The sequence below is a fragment of the Pollicipes pollicipes genome, unplaced genomic scaffold (assembly GCF_011947565.3).
Source record: "Pollicipes pollicipes isolate AB1234 unplaced genomic scaffold, Ppol_2.1 Scaffold_7262;HRSCAF=8765_pilon_pilon_pilon, whole genome shotgun sequence".
Taxonomy (NCBI): domain Eukaryota; kingdom Metazoa; phylum Arthropoda; class Thecostraca; order Pollicipedomorpha; family Pollicipedidae; genus Pollicipes; species Pollicipes pollicipes.
In genome coordinates this window covers 3772055-3788753 of record NW_023597055.1, presented here as the reverse complement: position 1 = coordinate 3788753, position 16699 = coordinate 3772055, and the positions used below count along the sequence as shown (strand labels likewise).

The 16699-nt window shown below is 60.9% G+C and overlaps 1 protein-coding gene and 1 long non-coding RNA gene across 2 annotated transcripts; both read left to right on the top strand.

Annotated features, from left to right (window-relative positions):
- Hira (histone cell cycle regulator-like protein) lies at window positions 1–16699 on the top strand. The gene is given in 18 exon segments (XM_037238324.1): window positions 1–197; window positions 499–709; window positions 1608–1798; window positions 2576–2683; window positions 2685–2787; window positions 3214–3394; window positions 5234–5336; window positions 8579–8740; window positions 8742–8830; window positions 9797–9865; window positions 10073–10143; window positions 10513–10625; window positions 11580–11642; window positions 12886–12967; window positions 13543–13565; window positions 13692–13736; window positions 14625–14828; window positions 15823–16699. Coding segments are annotated over 17 exon segments (1818 nt in total). The 5' UTR covers window positions 1–197; window positions 499–594; the 3' UTR covers window positions 15919–16699.
- LOC119114376 (uncharacterized) lies at window positions 10068–10918 on the top strand. The gene is made up of 3 exons (XR_005096027.1): window positions 10068–10143; window positions 10513–10625; window positions 10878–10918. It is a non-coding gene; the product is annotated as an uncharacterized LOC119114376 (long non-coding RNA).

Sequence of the window (16699 nt, the reverse complement as noted above, 5' to 3'; positions counted from 1 at the left end):
TTTAGCGGGGAGAGGCTGGTTCGTGGCGTATTCACAGATTTTATGATCGTCTCATACATGTAACGCATATTATCTGCATTGAGCCGAGTTTTCGCACGACATGTTGCATGTTTCAGTTGCCACCCTTCAGGACTTGTAGTCCGCGTACGCCTGCTGCGTGCGACCCTCTCCAAGATGTTGGAAGGTGGATAAGCCTGGTGCGTGGTCTTTAAGTATACGCACAGCCAATATTTTGAAATATATCTGCCGATTCTGGACAATTTCATCATGTTGTGTAGTTTCTGGATTTTGTCTCTTCATTGACAACTTGCTAAAATTTGGATGAATGACTTAAGGTTTTGATGAGGTTGTAGCCTCAAAAATGACCAAGCAATATAATGTCTCTAAACTAGGTAGCATTTATGCTGGAAGGTGGTTGGAAACATAACACTGCAGTGACGAATCACATTGATTGCACTGTTGGCTGGGTTATGTCATGTGAATGTGCCCTGTTTACAGATGCTATGGGTGCTGCGTAACCCCGAAAGTCTGGCCACCATAATTTTTTTGGTCAGGCTGTCATTTGATGAGAGGGAATAATTTAATGTAATTATTATGAAGCTACTGAAGCCAGCATGGGTTAGCCATGATGAGAGGTCCTTGTTTTGTGTGGACATCCACCCAGATGGCTCGAGGTTTGCCACAGGAGGTCAGGGGCAGGATCGCACAGGTGAGCACCAGCATACTTGGATAGGTGGGTAGATGTAGGGGATTTGGAAATTAAAAGATTTGTTTACCTAAGAGCCACTGCTTCACAAATCCAGTTGTTTTCATTTACTGTGTCTGCCTTTCATCTTGTCTTGTGATTTGATGGCATTGCACACAATGGAATGGATATGTAAATGTAAGTGACAGGGTCCTCTGAAAGTTTTTAATGATGGGCAAGGAAGTGTAATGTTTTGTTGTTTTTATGCAGTCACACAAAAGTTGTTTTGTTGGTATGGCACTGGATGTTTCATGATAGTGTTGCATTAATTTGCCAGATCACAGATGAAGTTGAGTTGTTTTCAGGACAAACCTGCCCATCCTCATGCCTCATGATCACATGGTCTGGATAATAAAATTTCTGGAATGATGACACAGATGCACCTTTAAGCTCTTATCAACAAGATGATGCACACTGATGACATCCCCCTTCTTCTGTGATGCATTGTTTCTATAATGTGGATGAATTCTGCCATAGTAACAGTCATCTGTTCACTGCACACTAGGCTCAATGATGGTGGTAAATATGAGTTTGAAGCATCTCCTCCTTCCATACCATCCTTGTGAGCCTCAGGAAACACTTAATCAAAAACTTCCCAGACACACAAAATATTGAACCATGTATCCATTCTAACTAAACCATTTTGCTCCTCCCCATCTTCTTGAGTGTGTGGCAAAAAGGACCACACATCCAGATGTGGACCATTCTCCTCCCACCTGGACCCATGTGTGAACTGCCAGGTCCCACTCTTGGTCTCCCTGGCAGGTATGAGTCCCATTTCCCTCCCCTGAGTCAGGTGTGGGTCCCTCCTCCCTCCGCTGACTGGGGCCTGACCTCCCCATGCCCTTTCCTCCCCTCCCAGGCACGATCGCCGTCTGGAACATGGCGCCGGTGGAGAGCGAGCGCGCCGAGCTGGACGCGGCCGTCCCCCGCCAGCTGTGCCGCCTGGACGACCACCTGGGCTGCGTCAACTGCCTGCGCTGGTCGGCCGACGGCCGCCACCTGGCCAGCGGCGGCGACGACAAGCTAGTCATGGTCTGGCGCCACACCAAGGCAAGCGGCCGGCCCAGCGGCCCAGCGGCGGCGCCGCCGCACCGCGGGCGGGGCGGCGCCGGCGCGCGGCCGCCACGCCGCAGATGAGGCGCCCGCTGCAGAGCACTCGAATTATAGAGCGCGTGGCGCTGACAGCTCGCCCCCCCCCCCCCCCCCCCAGGCCCAGGACGTGTCTTGGGTTTGATGCGGTGGCAGGAAACAGGGCACGTGGGAGAAGCACGCTTGTAACGCGTTCAAGCGGCGGCAAGCACGCCCAAGTGGCAAATGCCGATACGTCAGTGGCGCACGGAATGAACATGTTCCTGGTGGAATCAACCACCCAAAGACGATTAGCGTGACTCGCGTGTGGTGCACGGCGCCTTTGATGATATCTCGTGGCTCCTTAATCACGTTGGTCTGCGATCATCGTGGAACGCCGACCCTGTCAGCTCGTGTGCCGGGGAATAACTTCAGGTGGGCCACATGATGGGGTGTGGGTTCCTGGGCTGCTATTTTTTTACCTGCAGCCCCTCCATTTTTGCCTCGTTACCGCAGCCTGGAGCATTCCAGATGTGTGTATTGCGCCCGTTAGATTGTGCAGCCCACTCGGATCCCCTGCAGCGCAGGCGGCCGGGCCGTCCCAGCTGACCTCGGCGCTCACTAGCCCGAGCTGTGCGTGACTCGGGGTGACGCTGCGTTGGCTCGTGCCCCGGACGTGCCGCCGGCCGCTGGCTGGCGTCCCGGCAGCCTGTCCCAGCCCCGCGCCGACGTCACACCCGCGCCGCTCGCCGCCGGCAGACGGGCGGCGCCGCGCCGTTCGGCTCCAGCCAGCCGTGCCTGGAGGGCTGGCGCGCCGTCACCACGCTGCGCGCGCACGACGGCGACGTCATCGCGCTGGCCTGGTCGCCCTGAGGACCGCTACCTGGCCACCTGCTCCGTGGACAACCTGGTGCTCGTCTGGGACGCCGCCCGCTGGGGCGACGTGGTGGCGCGCCTGCGCGGCCACACCGGTGAGGAACGGAGCGCGTGGGCCCATCGGTGAGAGGGGAGGAGGGGGGCCCGCCGGTGAGAACGGAGCGTGTGGTCTCATCCGTGAGAGGGGAGGAGGGGGAGGGGGAGGGCTCGCCGGGGAGGACCAAGCGCGTGGGCTCACCAGTGAGACGGGAATAGGCGCCATATGACCATCTTAGTTGGCGTGCCTCAAAGCCCAACTCATCACCATCATTGTCATCATTGTCATCATCATCATCATCATCATCATCATCATCATCATGAAAGCGGAGGGATGGGCTCGCCAATGGGAGCGGAGCGCCTGGGGTCACGGCGCGACCGACGCTCTGTACGTTTGCGCCGCTGGCAGCGTGCGCAGCCGCCGCTGCTGGCGCCGCGCGCTGCCGCGCCGTGCGCCTGACGCCGCCGCCGCCTCGGTCCGGCAGGCCTGGTGAAGGGCGTCGACTGGGACCCGGTCGGCCGGTACCTGGTCTCGCAGTCGGACGACCGCACGCTGCGCGTCTGGCGCACGGCCGACTGGCAGGCGGAGACGGTGGTGGTCGACCCGTTCCAGTGTACCGGCGGCACGACGGCCGTGCTCCGCTGCGGCTGGTCACCCGACGGCAGGTCGGTCACCCCTGCGTCCGCTCGGGCCCACTGGCGACAGGTCGGTCACCCCTGCAGTCGTGATAGCAGTAGTCAGGTCTCGATAGCCAAGCTCTGCTGAGAGACGTGACAATCTGTGTCGTATCGGTGAGTGCATCATGCGCGCATATCAAGGACGTTTGCGACTCCAAATATGGGCAAGAAGTGGAATCGTCTGATTCAGGCCATCGTCCGTCCCGGTGGCTCAGTTGGTTATAGCTCCTGCCTTCCGATTCACGCAACCGTGGCGGGGTGGGTTCGAGTCGCTCGCTCGCTTCTTATCCTTGTCAGGTATGGCCTACAGCCGGTGGCAGCGGTCGCGGCCATTTGACGTCAGAGGGCACGACGGACCGTGCCGAGCGTTGCGGCACGTTAAACTTGCGCTACTGAATTGTGCCGTTGCCTGGAATTACGCGATCGGATGGTAGGGGTCAGGGCTCACACAACAAGCACTGCTTAGCGTGAGCTCTGACCCCAGAAATCAATCCATTCAATGGTTCGGATCAAATCTGTATAAAATTTTGAAATGTTCATGGAGACGGCTTGCAGCGATCGGCCAGTTGGACGTTATTCGTTTTCACGCTTATGCCGATCGCACCATCTCCGTGGGGTCGCGACCCGTCCAGTTTCCCCGACATGTAAGGCAGTCAACAAGCTCCGGCCGCTGCCGGGCGGTGCTTCATAAGCCATGTGTAACGAACTCGACCCACCGCGCTGGTCTGGTCTCCCAGCCAAATAAGGAGCGGGCTGAGGCAGTGACGTCACGGATGAGTCAGGTGGCTGTAACGTGGTGTAATCGGGGTGGCTCAGAGAACGAAATGTGTAAGACAGTTGCATTAGCCTTATTCCTGGGAAAACCGGGAGAATGGAGACGTAGTTGGGTTGATATTCCGGCGGCATGCCATGCCTGTCGAAGCAATGACGGAGGTGTCTGCCAGACACGATTGTCAGATGAGCGGGACTTGTGTGACAGCAGTCACATGAGCGCGACTGCCAGATGACAGTCTGGCTTTTGATAAAGGCATGTTGCCGAAATATCCACCCAACTAAATATCCATTCTCCTGGTTTTTCCGAGCATTAAGGCTAGTACTACTGTCTTATCTATGTGAATAATGTTCCTCGCTAATGCACAGAACAACTTATAGAATTGAATGGGCTTTCATTTACCAGTGGAGAACGGGCCCCACCCCTAGTGAAGAACGGAGGGTCGGTCACCCCTGCAGTGTGGTTGCTAATTGGGTGGTCGTTCCTGTTCTGGGGATGGTAGCTTACTCGTCGGCCCTATCTGGGTAGCCCCCTGGTCACCATCTTGGTCACGCACTGGGTCATCTAGGTGATTTGTTACCCCTTGGGCTGCAAAAGCTCGGACACTGAATGGGGTTACATACATGACCCTGTATATGTGTTGGTTTGCGTGTGGTCTCGACCTTGGTAAAGGCTGACCTTGAATCGTAGTGTCCTATTACGGCAAATGCCATACGTTCGTTGGCCGTGAATGGGCGCATCGAAGCGTCCGACAGACCCGGTGACTAACCGCGTTTGATGTTTCGGCTGGGGTCGGTGAGCCACCTGGTGGAGGGCCGCCGCCGTGGGGGGAGGGGGAGTGGGGGTGGTAAACAACTGTCGCACGCAAGGCCAGCCTCCGCAGGGCGTACGGGACCAGAAGCCCGGCCCGCCGCCGCCAGCGGCCGCACTGCAGTCCTTCCGGCCGGTGACACACCCCGCTAGCCGTCCCGAGCACTGTAACCGTAGCGTCTGTAACTGTAGCGTCTGTAGCGTGGTTGCTGCGTGACTGTAGCCGTCTCGCTGGGCGTCTGCAGGTACATCGTGTCGGCGCACGCCATGAACAACGGCGGTCCCACCGCCCAGATCGTGGACAGGAACGACTGGACGACCAACAAGGACTTTGTCGGCCACAAAAAGGTGGGCTGTGGCAGCTGGGGTGTTGAAACGAGTTGGCCGGGGTGGAGCCGATCTTCCCGGTCTGAATCAGAGATCGTGGGCCGGCGCTCGTGAGTAGGACGCGTGGCGGCCTACTTGCTGCATCGGTTTGTGGGTAATGCTAACTGGTGTGTGCAGATGAAGCGCGGAAGGGGTGGAAAGGTTAGTCAGCGGGGGACAGTGTGTCAGTGTCGGGCTCCGTGGAGAGCTTCACCAGCTACTGGCGTGTCGGTCGGCTTATGCTGCGCGGTTTTCCCAAGGTCAACAGTGTCAGCTGAGTTTGAAGAAGCCGATTATGTGGTCGGCGGCTGTTGTTCAGGATGGTGTTTCATTCGCTCGCCGCAGTGTTCTTGTGGGACGCATGGTGAAATGATTGATTAGCGTACTTAGAAATGACAGGAACGTCTTGCTCATTCCTGCCACCTGGTGTTGGGTTTAGTAATGTCTGTTTTGCCAGCGTACACAAGATGGTCGGTAGGGGTTTTTGGTGCGTAGGGGCGAAAATGACGTGCCACGGCGCAATGAATTGTTTTTATTGATCGTTTATTGTGGGGACGCCGAGGGCGTATTGATTTGAAATTCTACCAATCGAATGATTTGAAAGTGCACGCAAGCATTCTGGAAAGATAGGAGATATAATTCCGTGACTAGTACCCAGGATGTAGTGCGTAGTTATCTAGTTGAAATTCGCCCCGCGCGGCGGTTGATCTTTCTGGTTCAAATGTTATGATGAGTCGGTGTCTCGTGCGCATGCGCGAAGCCTGCGTCGCTCTGTTACGACTTTGCAGGTCAAACCCGCCTGAACTTACCAGAAAGATCCGATGCCATTTGGCATATGTGCACTCAGTATCCAGTGAAGCAGTCGGGGTTGCGATTTAACATTCGTAACACGGTCTGAAAAGGGGCCATCTTTTGCGCAATTTGTACAACTCAACGCGCTCACTGTCTGTCGGTTTTGGTCACAATCTTGTGGCTGAGATCTTTGCCTGAGAAGGTGATATTAGCTAATTTTTGGGCGATTACGGGGCACCCACTGAGTCGGAGAGTTTAAGGTTTGTCAACTGCAGGCTACAGCAAGTACGTTCGCCAACACCGTACTGTTCGTTTCACGTCCGGATCTGCCCTGGTTTTGAGATCTGGCATCAATCTTCCAAAGGATTGTACGTTTTTGTCTTCATAAAACCTGAGTTCATTTGAAAATGACGTAAATCGAGATGGTGGAAGTCCAGTGGTAGCAGTTTTTCTGGAAACGTCTTCACATGCGTGGAATAATGTTCCGAAGGCACGGTAATGCCGCAGCGTTGTTTCTGCAGTCCCTGACGCCATGCTGTCTGCCCCTAAGATTTAAAGTAAATGCTCCACATTTTAAGATATAGATGCAATCATCAGATATCATGATATAAGCTTACTTATAACTGTTGACAGGAAGAAAAGTTTGCTCTAGGCAACACAATATTTCTGGTTGCTAAATATGCTCCTCAATACGTCTTTCTTTGATTACGTTATTGTACCGCACACAACATTGAGTAAGGGCCAATTGACGATCATTGTACTTGAAAATGACGCACACGAACGCCCGATATGAACAACTCGAAGATGTTATTTTTTTGGCCTTGATCGCCGCACGCCTGATGGAATGGCAGGATTTGGATGACGTGGTTGTGTCATGCCGAGATGACCTTGACATAGTTTCCTCGAAATGGTCTACACGTCTTCAGGGGCGTTAACTCAGAAACTAGAAGGGCTTAGGTGTTAAGGAGGGCAGGGTCATGCATTGCACCGAATGATCTTCACGATGACTTTTTCAGTTTAAGATCCCGTACAAATATGAACCGCTCCCTTTAAACACAAATAACTCGGTTACTTATGCATATCATCCGTCGCGTAGGCACAGGTCCTCTATAGCATTAGATATACTTCTTTGATATAAGATCGTCGTGCACTTACGTACCGTACCTCACATGCGCTTAAAATGGCGATCTGCTCGCGTGGTTTGTGCTGTAGCGTTGGACGAAAGCTTTGATCGATGTTAAGGTTTTTCTTCAATAAGTGTGAAAACTGTCTACGTTGTTTGGCAATGCGTCTTAGTATAGCTGATTTCATGTACAGCGCAGCAGCTTCAATAGTGTTTTGACGTATTTACAGCTGAAAGTAATGCATACGGTTTATTGCGGCATTTCATTTCGACCTGGTTTCGACCGCTGTTCTTAGCTTTTTCGCTTCTGAAAAAAATAGTTTTCCATGGACACGGCCGAACCGCCCTCCTCGGAGCTCACTAGCAAAGCGCCCTCGGAGCCGTCGTGGTATGTTTATGGAACGTGTGATCAGCTGTGGCTAGTTGGACGACGACGCCATATGCCGTTTTCGGTGGTCCCACGAAGTCGTTCCGGGGTTACCGGTGAGCGTGAGTGTGTCACTGGTCCGCCTGTGGCTGGCCCCACCGCCCTGCGCCGTATCCTACCGCCCTGTGCCGTGACCCACCGCCCTGCGCCGTGTCCCACCGCCCTGTGCCGTGACCCACCGCCCTGCGCCGTGTCTCACCGCCCTGCGCAGTGTCCCACCGCCCTGCGCCGTATCCTACCGCCCTGCGGCGTGTCCCACCGCCCTGCGCCGTGTCCTACCGCCCTGCGCCGTGTCCCACCGCCCTGCGTCGTGTCCCACCGCCCCGTGCCCTGTCCCACCGCCCTGCGCCGTGTCTCACTGTCCTGTGACGTGTCCCACCGCCCCGCGCAGTGTCCCACCGCCCTGCGCCGTGTCCCACCGCCCTGCGCAGTGTTTCACCGCCCTGCGCAGTGTTCCACCGCCCTGCGCCGTGTCCCACCGCCCTGCGCCGTGTCTCACTATCCTGTGGCCTGTCCCACCGCCCTGCGCCGTGTCTCACTATCCTGTGGCCTGTCCCACCGCCCTGCGCCGTGTCTCACTGTCCTGTGCCGTGTCCCACCGCCCTGCGCCGTGTCCCATCGCCCTGCGCCGTGCCCCATCGCCCTGCGCCGTGTCCCACCGCCCTGCGCAGTGTCTCGCCGCCCTGCGCAGTGTTTCACCGCCCTGCGCAGTGTCTCACCGCCCTGTGCAGTGTCCCACCGCCCTGCGCCGTGTCCCATCGCCCTGCGCAGTGTCTCACTGTCCTGCGCAGTGTTCCACCGCCCCGCGCAGTGTCTCACCGCCCTGCGAAGTGTCCCATCGCCCTGCGCAGTGTCTCACTGTCCTGCGCCGTCCGCCGACAGGCCATCACCTGCGTGCGCTTCAACGGCGCCATGCTGCAGCGGAGCCGCGGTGTCGGCCAGAAGCCGGAGATGTACTGCGCATGCGCGCTGGGCTCGCGCGACCGCGGCCTCTCCGTGTGGCTCACCTGCCTGCGGCGGCCGCTGGTGGTGCTGCACGAGCTGTTTCGACGACTCGGTGATGGACCTGAGCTGGCACCCGGCGCGCCGTCTGCTGATCGCGTGCAGCAAGGATGGCACCGTGGCCTGCATCAGGTGCGCGGAGGGGGGGGGGGGGGGGGCAGGTCAGGGCTGCGGCGTGCGGTGGGACACTCCCCGTCCGAACACTGGGGCGGACTCTCGTCGGGGTGGTGACCTTCCGTCTCCTGGGGCCGCACCCTCATTTCCGCGCGGTGAGTCCTCGTGGCAGGGTTTTAGCGCACGGTAAATGCCTCTCTCTGATCGGGGGTGTTCCAGTGATGTTTTCCGTGCACGGGGGGGGGGGGACAAAAAAGGGAAATACGAGTTCGATGCGCATCTTCTGCGTGCACTCCGTATTGTGTTGTGTACTCTGTGTTGTGTACTCTGTGTTGTGTACTCTGTGTTGTGTACTCCGTGTTGTGTGGGTACTCTTTGTTGTGTACTCTGTGTTGTGTACTCCGTGTTGTGTACTCTGTGTTGTGTTGTGTACTCCGTGTTGCGTCGACCGATTGCGATTACGTTTCTGAGCGCCCCGGGAGGTCTGTTGTGGTATTGTCACGGACGGTATGACTTGCGGCCAGGGGAGGGTTGTCCCGGTGTATGTTGTGTTGACCCGCCCGCGCAATGATGCGCTCACTGGGTTGGCGGGGCCGTGCTGATATGGATGGTGACTTTTGTACTTTATCAAGACGGTCTCTTATCGGCCCATGATCAGTCAGGGCCTCTCCTTCCCGTTCCATGGGTATTCCTCGCCCACGGCGAGCTTGATTTATCGTATTTGAGTTTGGTGCCATTACGCCCTCGAGTGCGTCTAGGCTTGTCACGAACCTGGGCAAAGTATCTCAACAACAGCGGGTGGGGAGGAAAAGCAACCGGCTTATCATTCACAAAACAGTACAGTGGCCAACACTGAGCTCCGCCGATGCCGTGATGGCTGGGCTCGGCCTGGTCCAGCCTGGGTGCCGACCGAGCCTGCTCCGCCGCCCGTCATGCGTCCCCGGCGCCGCGCCGGCCCTGACCCCTCCCCCTGCCGGCGCACAGCTTCAGCGCCGAGGAGCTGCTGGGCGACTACATGACGGCGTCCGAGCAGCGCGCGCTGCACCAGCGGCTGTACGGTTGCGCCTCGCTGCCGGACCGGCGCGCCGGCCGGCCCGCCCGGCCGCAGCTGGTCGAGTCGTCGCTGCTGCTCAGCGCCCGCCAGCAGGCGGCTGAGGAGCAGCAGCAGCAGCAGCGGGCGGCGGAGCAGCCGGCCAGCCAGACGCAGCCGTCGCCGCGCGCGCCAGCTGCCGCCGCCGCCGCCGGCCCCGCCGCGCACAGTCGCAAGCAGATCGAGTGTCGGACGCCGGACGGGAAGCGGCGCATCACGCCCATGTTCGTCCCGAGCCAGGGTGAGTGTTAGCTGTCCCGAGTGTGCAGGCCGAGGGCCAACTCCCCCCCCCCTCCCCCCGCTGCTCTGCGCCTGACTGACACCGGCCCCAGTGAGTGCTGCAGGCTGAGAGACCGGCTTCCTCACCTGCCGTGCCCCTGACTGACACCGGCTACTGTGTGTGCTGCAGACCGAGGGTCCGGCGCCCTCTTCTGCCGTGCCCCTGACTGACACCGGCCCCAGTGTGTACTGTAGACCGAGGGTCCGGCTCCGGCCTCTCCTGATTTGCCCCTGACTGATACCGGCCCCTGTGTGTACTGTAGACCGAGGGTCTGGCTCCGGCCTCTCCTGATTTACCCCTGACTGACACCGGCCCCTGTGTGTCCCGCAGACGTGGCGACGGAGGGCCCGGCTCCGTTCGCCTCGGAGCGGCCCTTCACCAGCTCCTCCGGCACCAGTCCGTCGGTGATGGTGGAGAAGAGGGACCAGGTGGTCACGCCCCAGGTCAGTGGTGCCCAGAAGCGCGTGCAGCGTGCAGACAGCCAGGCGATTAGATCCGGAGTAGCCGGTGGACAGATCATGCATCCACCAGGCCGGCAGAGTTACACGCAATGTTGTGAGGCTTCAGCGTACCACGCGCGCCTTGGTCGGCGGGATCCCTGCCGCTTCCCGCGTGCGACGCCGCTGCCTTGCGCGGATGCCGCGGCGTCACGCCGTGTCGAGCTGACCGAGCCCGCGCGTCCGTCCCCGCGGCAGATCTCTGACGTCACGCCGGCGGACCGGCAGCTGAGCGGCGCGGCGGAGGTGGCGCCACCACCGGCGCTCCCGGCGGCGGCGCCCGAGGCGGCGGCCATCTTGGTCAGTGCGGCGGGCGCCGCTGTCGGCCGCGGCGCGGCCGCCGTGGTGACACGTAGCGGTGGTTTATGCGCGGGCAGCCGTCAGGTGTTGTCACCAGCTGCGAATCACCCTCTCGCAGACCTCTTGGATTGTTACTGGCCCGGCAACCTTATGCATGCACGATGGCATTGTGGGTTGCGCTACGTCTCGAAAAGACATGGGCTGCGGGATGATCTGTTGCCGTTTGGATGTATATGCATTGTAGATGTTCGAGCCACTCAGTTCACGCTGGGCATGTGCGTGGACATGCAGCTTCCTAACCTCACATAAATGCGGATGTCCGTGAGGTCTGGAATGTGTTGTTGGTAGCTGGTGACCAGCGGTGACCAGTTGGTAGCTGTTGTTGGCAGTCGTGACCAGCGAGGGGCGTGGCGCTGGTGTGCTTCCGACTCTGTCGGAGATTCCGGATGCGCTCAGATTACACGCGAGGCATGTCTCACTGCGCGCAGCCCACGTACCCATCCTCCGAGAGCTGCTATTTCAGCTCTCAGTGACGTGCTCAGGACGGGGTCCGGCCGCAGCCTCTGCGGAGCGCTGACGCCGCCCGGCCTCCGCGCGCAGGTGAAGCGGCGACCGGACCGCGACCTTCGGGCGGCGGCCAAACGGCTGCGAGCCTCGCCTCCGGTCGAGCCGCCGCCGCCGCCGCCGCCCCCCGCCCCCGCCCCCGCCGCTGCCGGCGCCGGCGTCGGCGCCGTCGCCTGCGCCGGCCGGGGCGGCGCGGACGCTGGTGGCGCCCCTGGCGGCGGCCGGCCGACTGACGGCGGCGTTGCCGGCCGCCGGCCCGGATCAGCCCGCGCTGCAGCTGGAGGCGGAGAGCGGCGGCGCCGGTGGCATCCACCTGCTCACCTGCCTGGAGGGCCGACAGGTACGGCTCGCGGACGGCCGGGCTGGTCCAGGCTGGATCAAGGCCGCCTGGTGCACGACCGGCGCGCTGTCGGCTGCTGCACCTGTCGCGGACCACGGACACGGGCGAGGGTGGCGGGCAACGGATCCCTGACCCCTGAGGGCACCACTCCCGTTACCTGTGGCTGGTGCTGTGTCTCGCGCCGGCCGTATTGGCAGCTAAAGCTAAAACTAGCGTTGGTTCAGCCGGGAGTCGCAGTTATCGTGCCCTGCAACGCACATGAGAGACTGCCCCGTGACAGGTGCGATGCCTATGGGGCGCATTACGTCTCGGTCTCAGCTCCACTCTCAGGCACAGTTCTTCTCCCAGCTACGATTTTGCTCGCAGTCGAAACGTGCCGCGCTGGTCCTGTCCTGTGCTGTCTCGTGCTGCCCTGCCCTGCCCTGCCCTGCCCTGCCCGTCCTGCCCTGCCCTGCCCTGCCCTGCCCTGCCCTGCCCTGCCCTGTCCTGTCCTGTCCTGTCCTGTCCTGTCCTGTCCTGTCCTGTCCTGTCCTGTCCTGTCCTGTCCTGTCCTGCCCCGCCCCGCCCGCCCGCCCCGCCCCGCCCCGCCCCGCCCCCGCCCCCCCCGCCACCGCCACGCCCCCCGCCCCGCCTTGTCCTGCCCTGTCCTGCCCAGCTGCCCTGCCCTGTGCTGACACCCTCGCCTGGTCTCAGGTGCGCTGGCGGACGGTGCTGTCGGCGGCGGCCGTCGCCTGCCGCGCCGCCGCGGACCGCTGCCTGGTGTGGTGCGCCGACCGCACCATGCACGTGTTCAGCCGCGCCGGCCGCCTCCTGCTGCCGCCGCTCGCCATGGCCGGCCACGTGGCGCGCGTGGCCGTGCGCGGCCGCCACGTGCTGGTGGTGACGAGCGGCGCCGACGTCAGCACGTGGGACGTGCGGGCGGAGGCGGCGCGCGTGCGCTGCGAGCCGGCGGCGCACCTGCTGGGCGGCGGAGGTCGGCTGGCGGGCTGCTCGCTCACCGAGGACGGCCAGCCGGTGCTGGTGCTGTCGACGGGACGGGCGTACCTCTACAGCAGCAAGCTGGCCGCCTGGCTCCTGCTCACAGGTCCGTTCTGGTGGTTCTGGTTCAGGTCCGTTCTGGTGGTTCACAGGTCCGTGGTTCTGGCTGCTCCCCGAGTGTCGGTGGTGCTGGCTGCTCCTGTCTGAATGTCGGATGGTGCCGGCTGCTCCCGTCTGAGTGTCGGTGGTGCTGGCCGCTCCTGTCTGAATGTCGGTGGTGCTGGCTACTCCCATCTTGAGTGTCGGTGGTGCTGGCCGCCCCCGTCTGAGTGTTGACGGCTGTCAGCTGCTGCTGGCCACAGGCTCATAGGTAGCAGCTGCTTTTGGTGGTCCGGTCGCTGGCTTAGCCTTCGTGCCTGCAATAGCCCATGGCAGTGTGAAGTTGCCTCGTTTGCAGGCATGGTAATGATGACACGATACGTAAGGCGCCCGTCACGAGCACGTGGGTCAGCTACTACTGCGGTACCTCCGCGTCTTGGGTTGGCTGGCGTCACGTTTCCGATTCCGTCCTGCCAAGGCGCTCTAGACAAACATCAGCCACGCAGCGGTGTGTTGTAGCGTGTGTTGGTCTGGCGGCGGTGGCCCGCGCTGGCTGCGTCTGAGCTCGTGCTTGACTGCCAGACTGCGGCGCGCCGGGCGCCGGCGCCTCGGACGTACAGCCGCAGCTGCCGTCGGCGCCGGCCAGCGGGCAGGCGCTGGCCGTGCTGACGGCCCAGGCGCGCCGGCACCGGCCGGCCGCGCCCGCCACCGCCGCCGCTGCCGCCGGGGACGCTGGCCTGGCCGCCGACGCTAGCGCCGCCTACATCGACTCGCAGGTAAGACTGGTACCGGTGACCACCGCATGGTGGCAGTGCGCATCGCGAGAGCGGCAAGTCTTGGTTGCGCCGTCGCTAACGGGATGAGAAGAGAGAGAGAGAGAGAGAGAGAGAGAGAGAGAGAGAGAGAGGAGAGAGAGAGAGAGAGAGAGAGAGAGAGAGAGAGAGGAGAGAGAGAGAGAGAAGAGAGAGAGAGGAGAGAGAGAGAAGAGAGAGAGAGAGAAGAGAGAGAGAGAAGAGAGAGAGAGAGAGGGGGGGGGGAGGGGGAGGGGCAGCGCGTATCGCATGGGTCTGGATGGCACCGCCGACTTAGTGGGCATGGTTGGCGATGTGGGGAACGGAGAGCAGTCTGTTGCAATTGTAGAAATGGGAGAAGAACTGACAGAGTGTGAAGCTTGCGTGATGCGCCCGGAAGGACAAATAAACCAAACATGTTTTGACGTCAGATTAATGGACTCGATCAAATCCCCGTGATGCAGCATCTGACTCCGTGGTCCAGTATCCCGCTTGTATGGTCCTGTATATTGCCCAGACGGCCCGTCATGGGACGCATATGCCCCAGTGTCTGACGTCTGTGATCCTGTACTATGGCCTCGTCACTCCCTGACCCCTTGACGTAGTGTCTGACCCCTGTGAACCTGTGCTTCTGTGACCTCACGATCTTCGCCCCCGCCCCCCCCCCCCCCTCTCTCTCTCGTGGCCTGCTATCTCACCCCAGCCACTTCTGACCAGGTGTGTATCCCTCTGACCCTCACGTTCACGTTCAGCCTTCGAGGAGCTTCCTCACTTGTAGCCTCTGACCGCTACTGGGCCCCGCCTGACCCCTATGACCCCGTCATGACCCGCATGAGCGGGGATGCGAGCGACGCGACGTGCCGCCGTTGGCAGGTGGCGGCGGCCGTGGCGCTCGGCTCTCCCGCCGAGTACCGGCTGTGGCTGGGGGCGCTGGTGCGGCAGCTGACGGCGCGCGGCGATGAGCGCCGGCTGCGCGACCTGCTGCAGCAGCTGCTGGGGCCGGCCCACTCCGGCGCCGCGCTCAGTCACTGCCCGCCCACCGAGCTGGGCCTCGACCGCCGCCAGCTGCTCAGGGAGGTGAGGACGAGCACCCGCTCAGGGACGAGAACCCGGTCAGGGGTGAGGATCCGCTCAGGGACGAAGAACCGCTGGGGGATCAGGACCCGCTTAGAGGTCAGGACCCATTCAGGGACGAGGACTTGCTTAGGGGTGAGGACCCGCTCAGGGACGAGGAACCGCTTAGGGACGAAGAACCGCTAAAGGTTGAGAACCTCTTAGGGATGAGGATCCGTTCAGGGACGAGGACCTGCTCAGAGGTGAGGACCCGCTCAGGGACGAGAAACCGCCTAGGGATGGGGGACCTTCTCAGGGATTAAGACCGTCTCAGGACCGAGAACCCGGGCAGGGGTAGGTCTTTCTCACAGATGAAAGCCCGCTCAGGGACGAGGATCTGCTCAGGGGTGAAAGCCCGGTCAGGGATGGGGACCCGCGCAGGGGTTAGGACCCATTGAGGGGTGAGGACGGCGGATGTCCTCCGAGCTGAGCCTTGACCGCCGCCAGCGGCTCTGAGAAGGTGAGGACCAGGACCCGGTTTTGACCTGCTTACATGCTATGGGTAGTTTCACCTTTTCGCCCTGTCTCTCCGCGCTCGTCCTTTGTTGGCACTTCGAGAACTGTGGGGAATCGTTGCCATGCTGAGATATAAGAACGTACTTTGTGTGGGAGTGTCTCACTGTTTTCTGAAGCCTCTTCACGCAAGAGATAGCTGGTCATGAGGGTATTACTTACGGGCGATTTGTCTCCATAGCAGTGCGAAGGTGATTTGACGTAAAGGCTCCGTCGGATCACAGCATGAACTAGTCATGAAGGAAAACACATATAAGCCCCAGCATGAGACCTTCCAAGTGAGGGAATATGTGCACCGCGTGCGGATGTATCCTGGTATCCAACGGCCGAACCCGACCGGTCATGCGTAACAAACAGCATCACGGAAGTGACGCGACGAGCCGGGTGTGCGTGTCCCCGCCCGGGTGGTGCTGCGGCGCGGCTACTGACGGCGGCCCGTTTTCAGCTGCTGCCGCTGCTGGTGTCTGAGCTCAGCGTACAGAGGCTCTACACCGAGATCAAGGACCAGCTGGACTGTCTGGAGCTGGCCGCCTCGCTCTAGCCGCCGCCAGCCGGCGCGTGCTGGGCAGGGATCAGCGGCGCGGAACCGGGCGACAGTCACGGGCCGGTCCTGGAGAGAGTGTGGCGCTCCGATACACACTCACCTCAACTGGCTGGATCGGGCCTGGCCGGCCCGAGCCTGGAGAGGGTGTGGCGCTCCGACACGGGCTGACCTCAACTGGCCGGATCGAACCTGACCGAGCCTGTCCTGGAGAGGGTGTGTGCTCTGGCACGGGCTGACCTCGACTGGCCGGATCGAACCTGACCGAGCCGATCCTGGAGAGGGTGTGTCGCTCTGGCACCGGCTGACCTCAACTGGCCGGATCGAACCTGACCGAGCCTGTCCTGGGGAGGGTGTGTCGCTCCGGCACCGGCTGACCTCAACTGGCCGGATCGAACCTGACCGAGCCGATCCTGGAGAGGGTGTGTCGCTCTGGCACCGGCTGACCTCAACTGGCCGGATCGGGTTTGACCGGGCTGATCCTGGAGAGGGTGTGGCGCTCCGACACGGGCTGACCTCAACTGGCCGGGTATTGGACCTGATCACGCCGCATTAGATATCCTCATCAGACGTTACCTCATCCGACCTGACCCGACCCGACCTGAGCTGACCTGGGACGGCGCCAGTGGGCGTACCCGGCGCGGGCATCCGAGCACGCAGCTGGCGCGGGCCGGCAGGCCGCCACGGGAGGGCGGCTCGGTCGAGGCGCGCACCTCACAGTGGGCATTCCCCGCGGCCCGTGTGGAGCCGGCGTCACCCCGACCCCAGCACGGAGCGGATA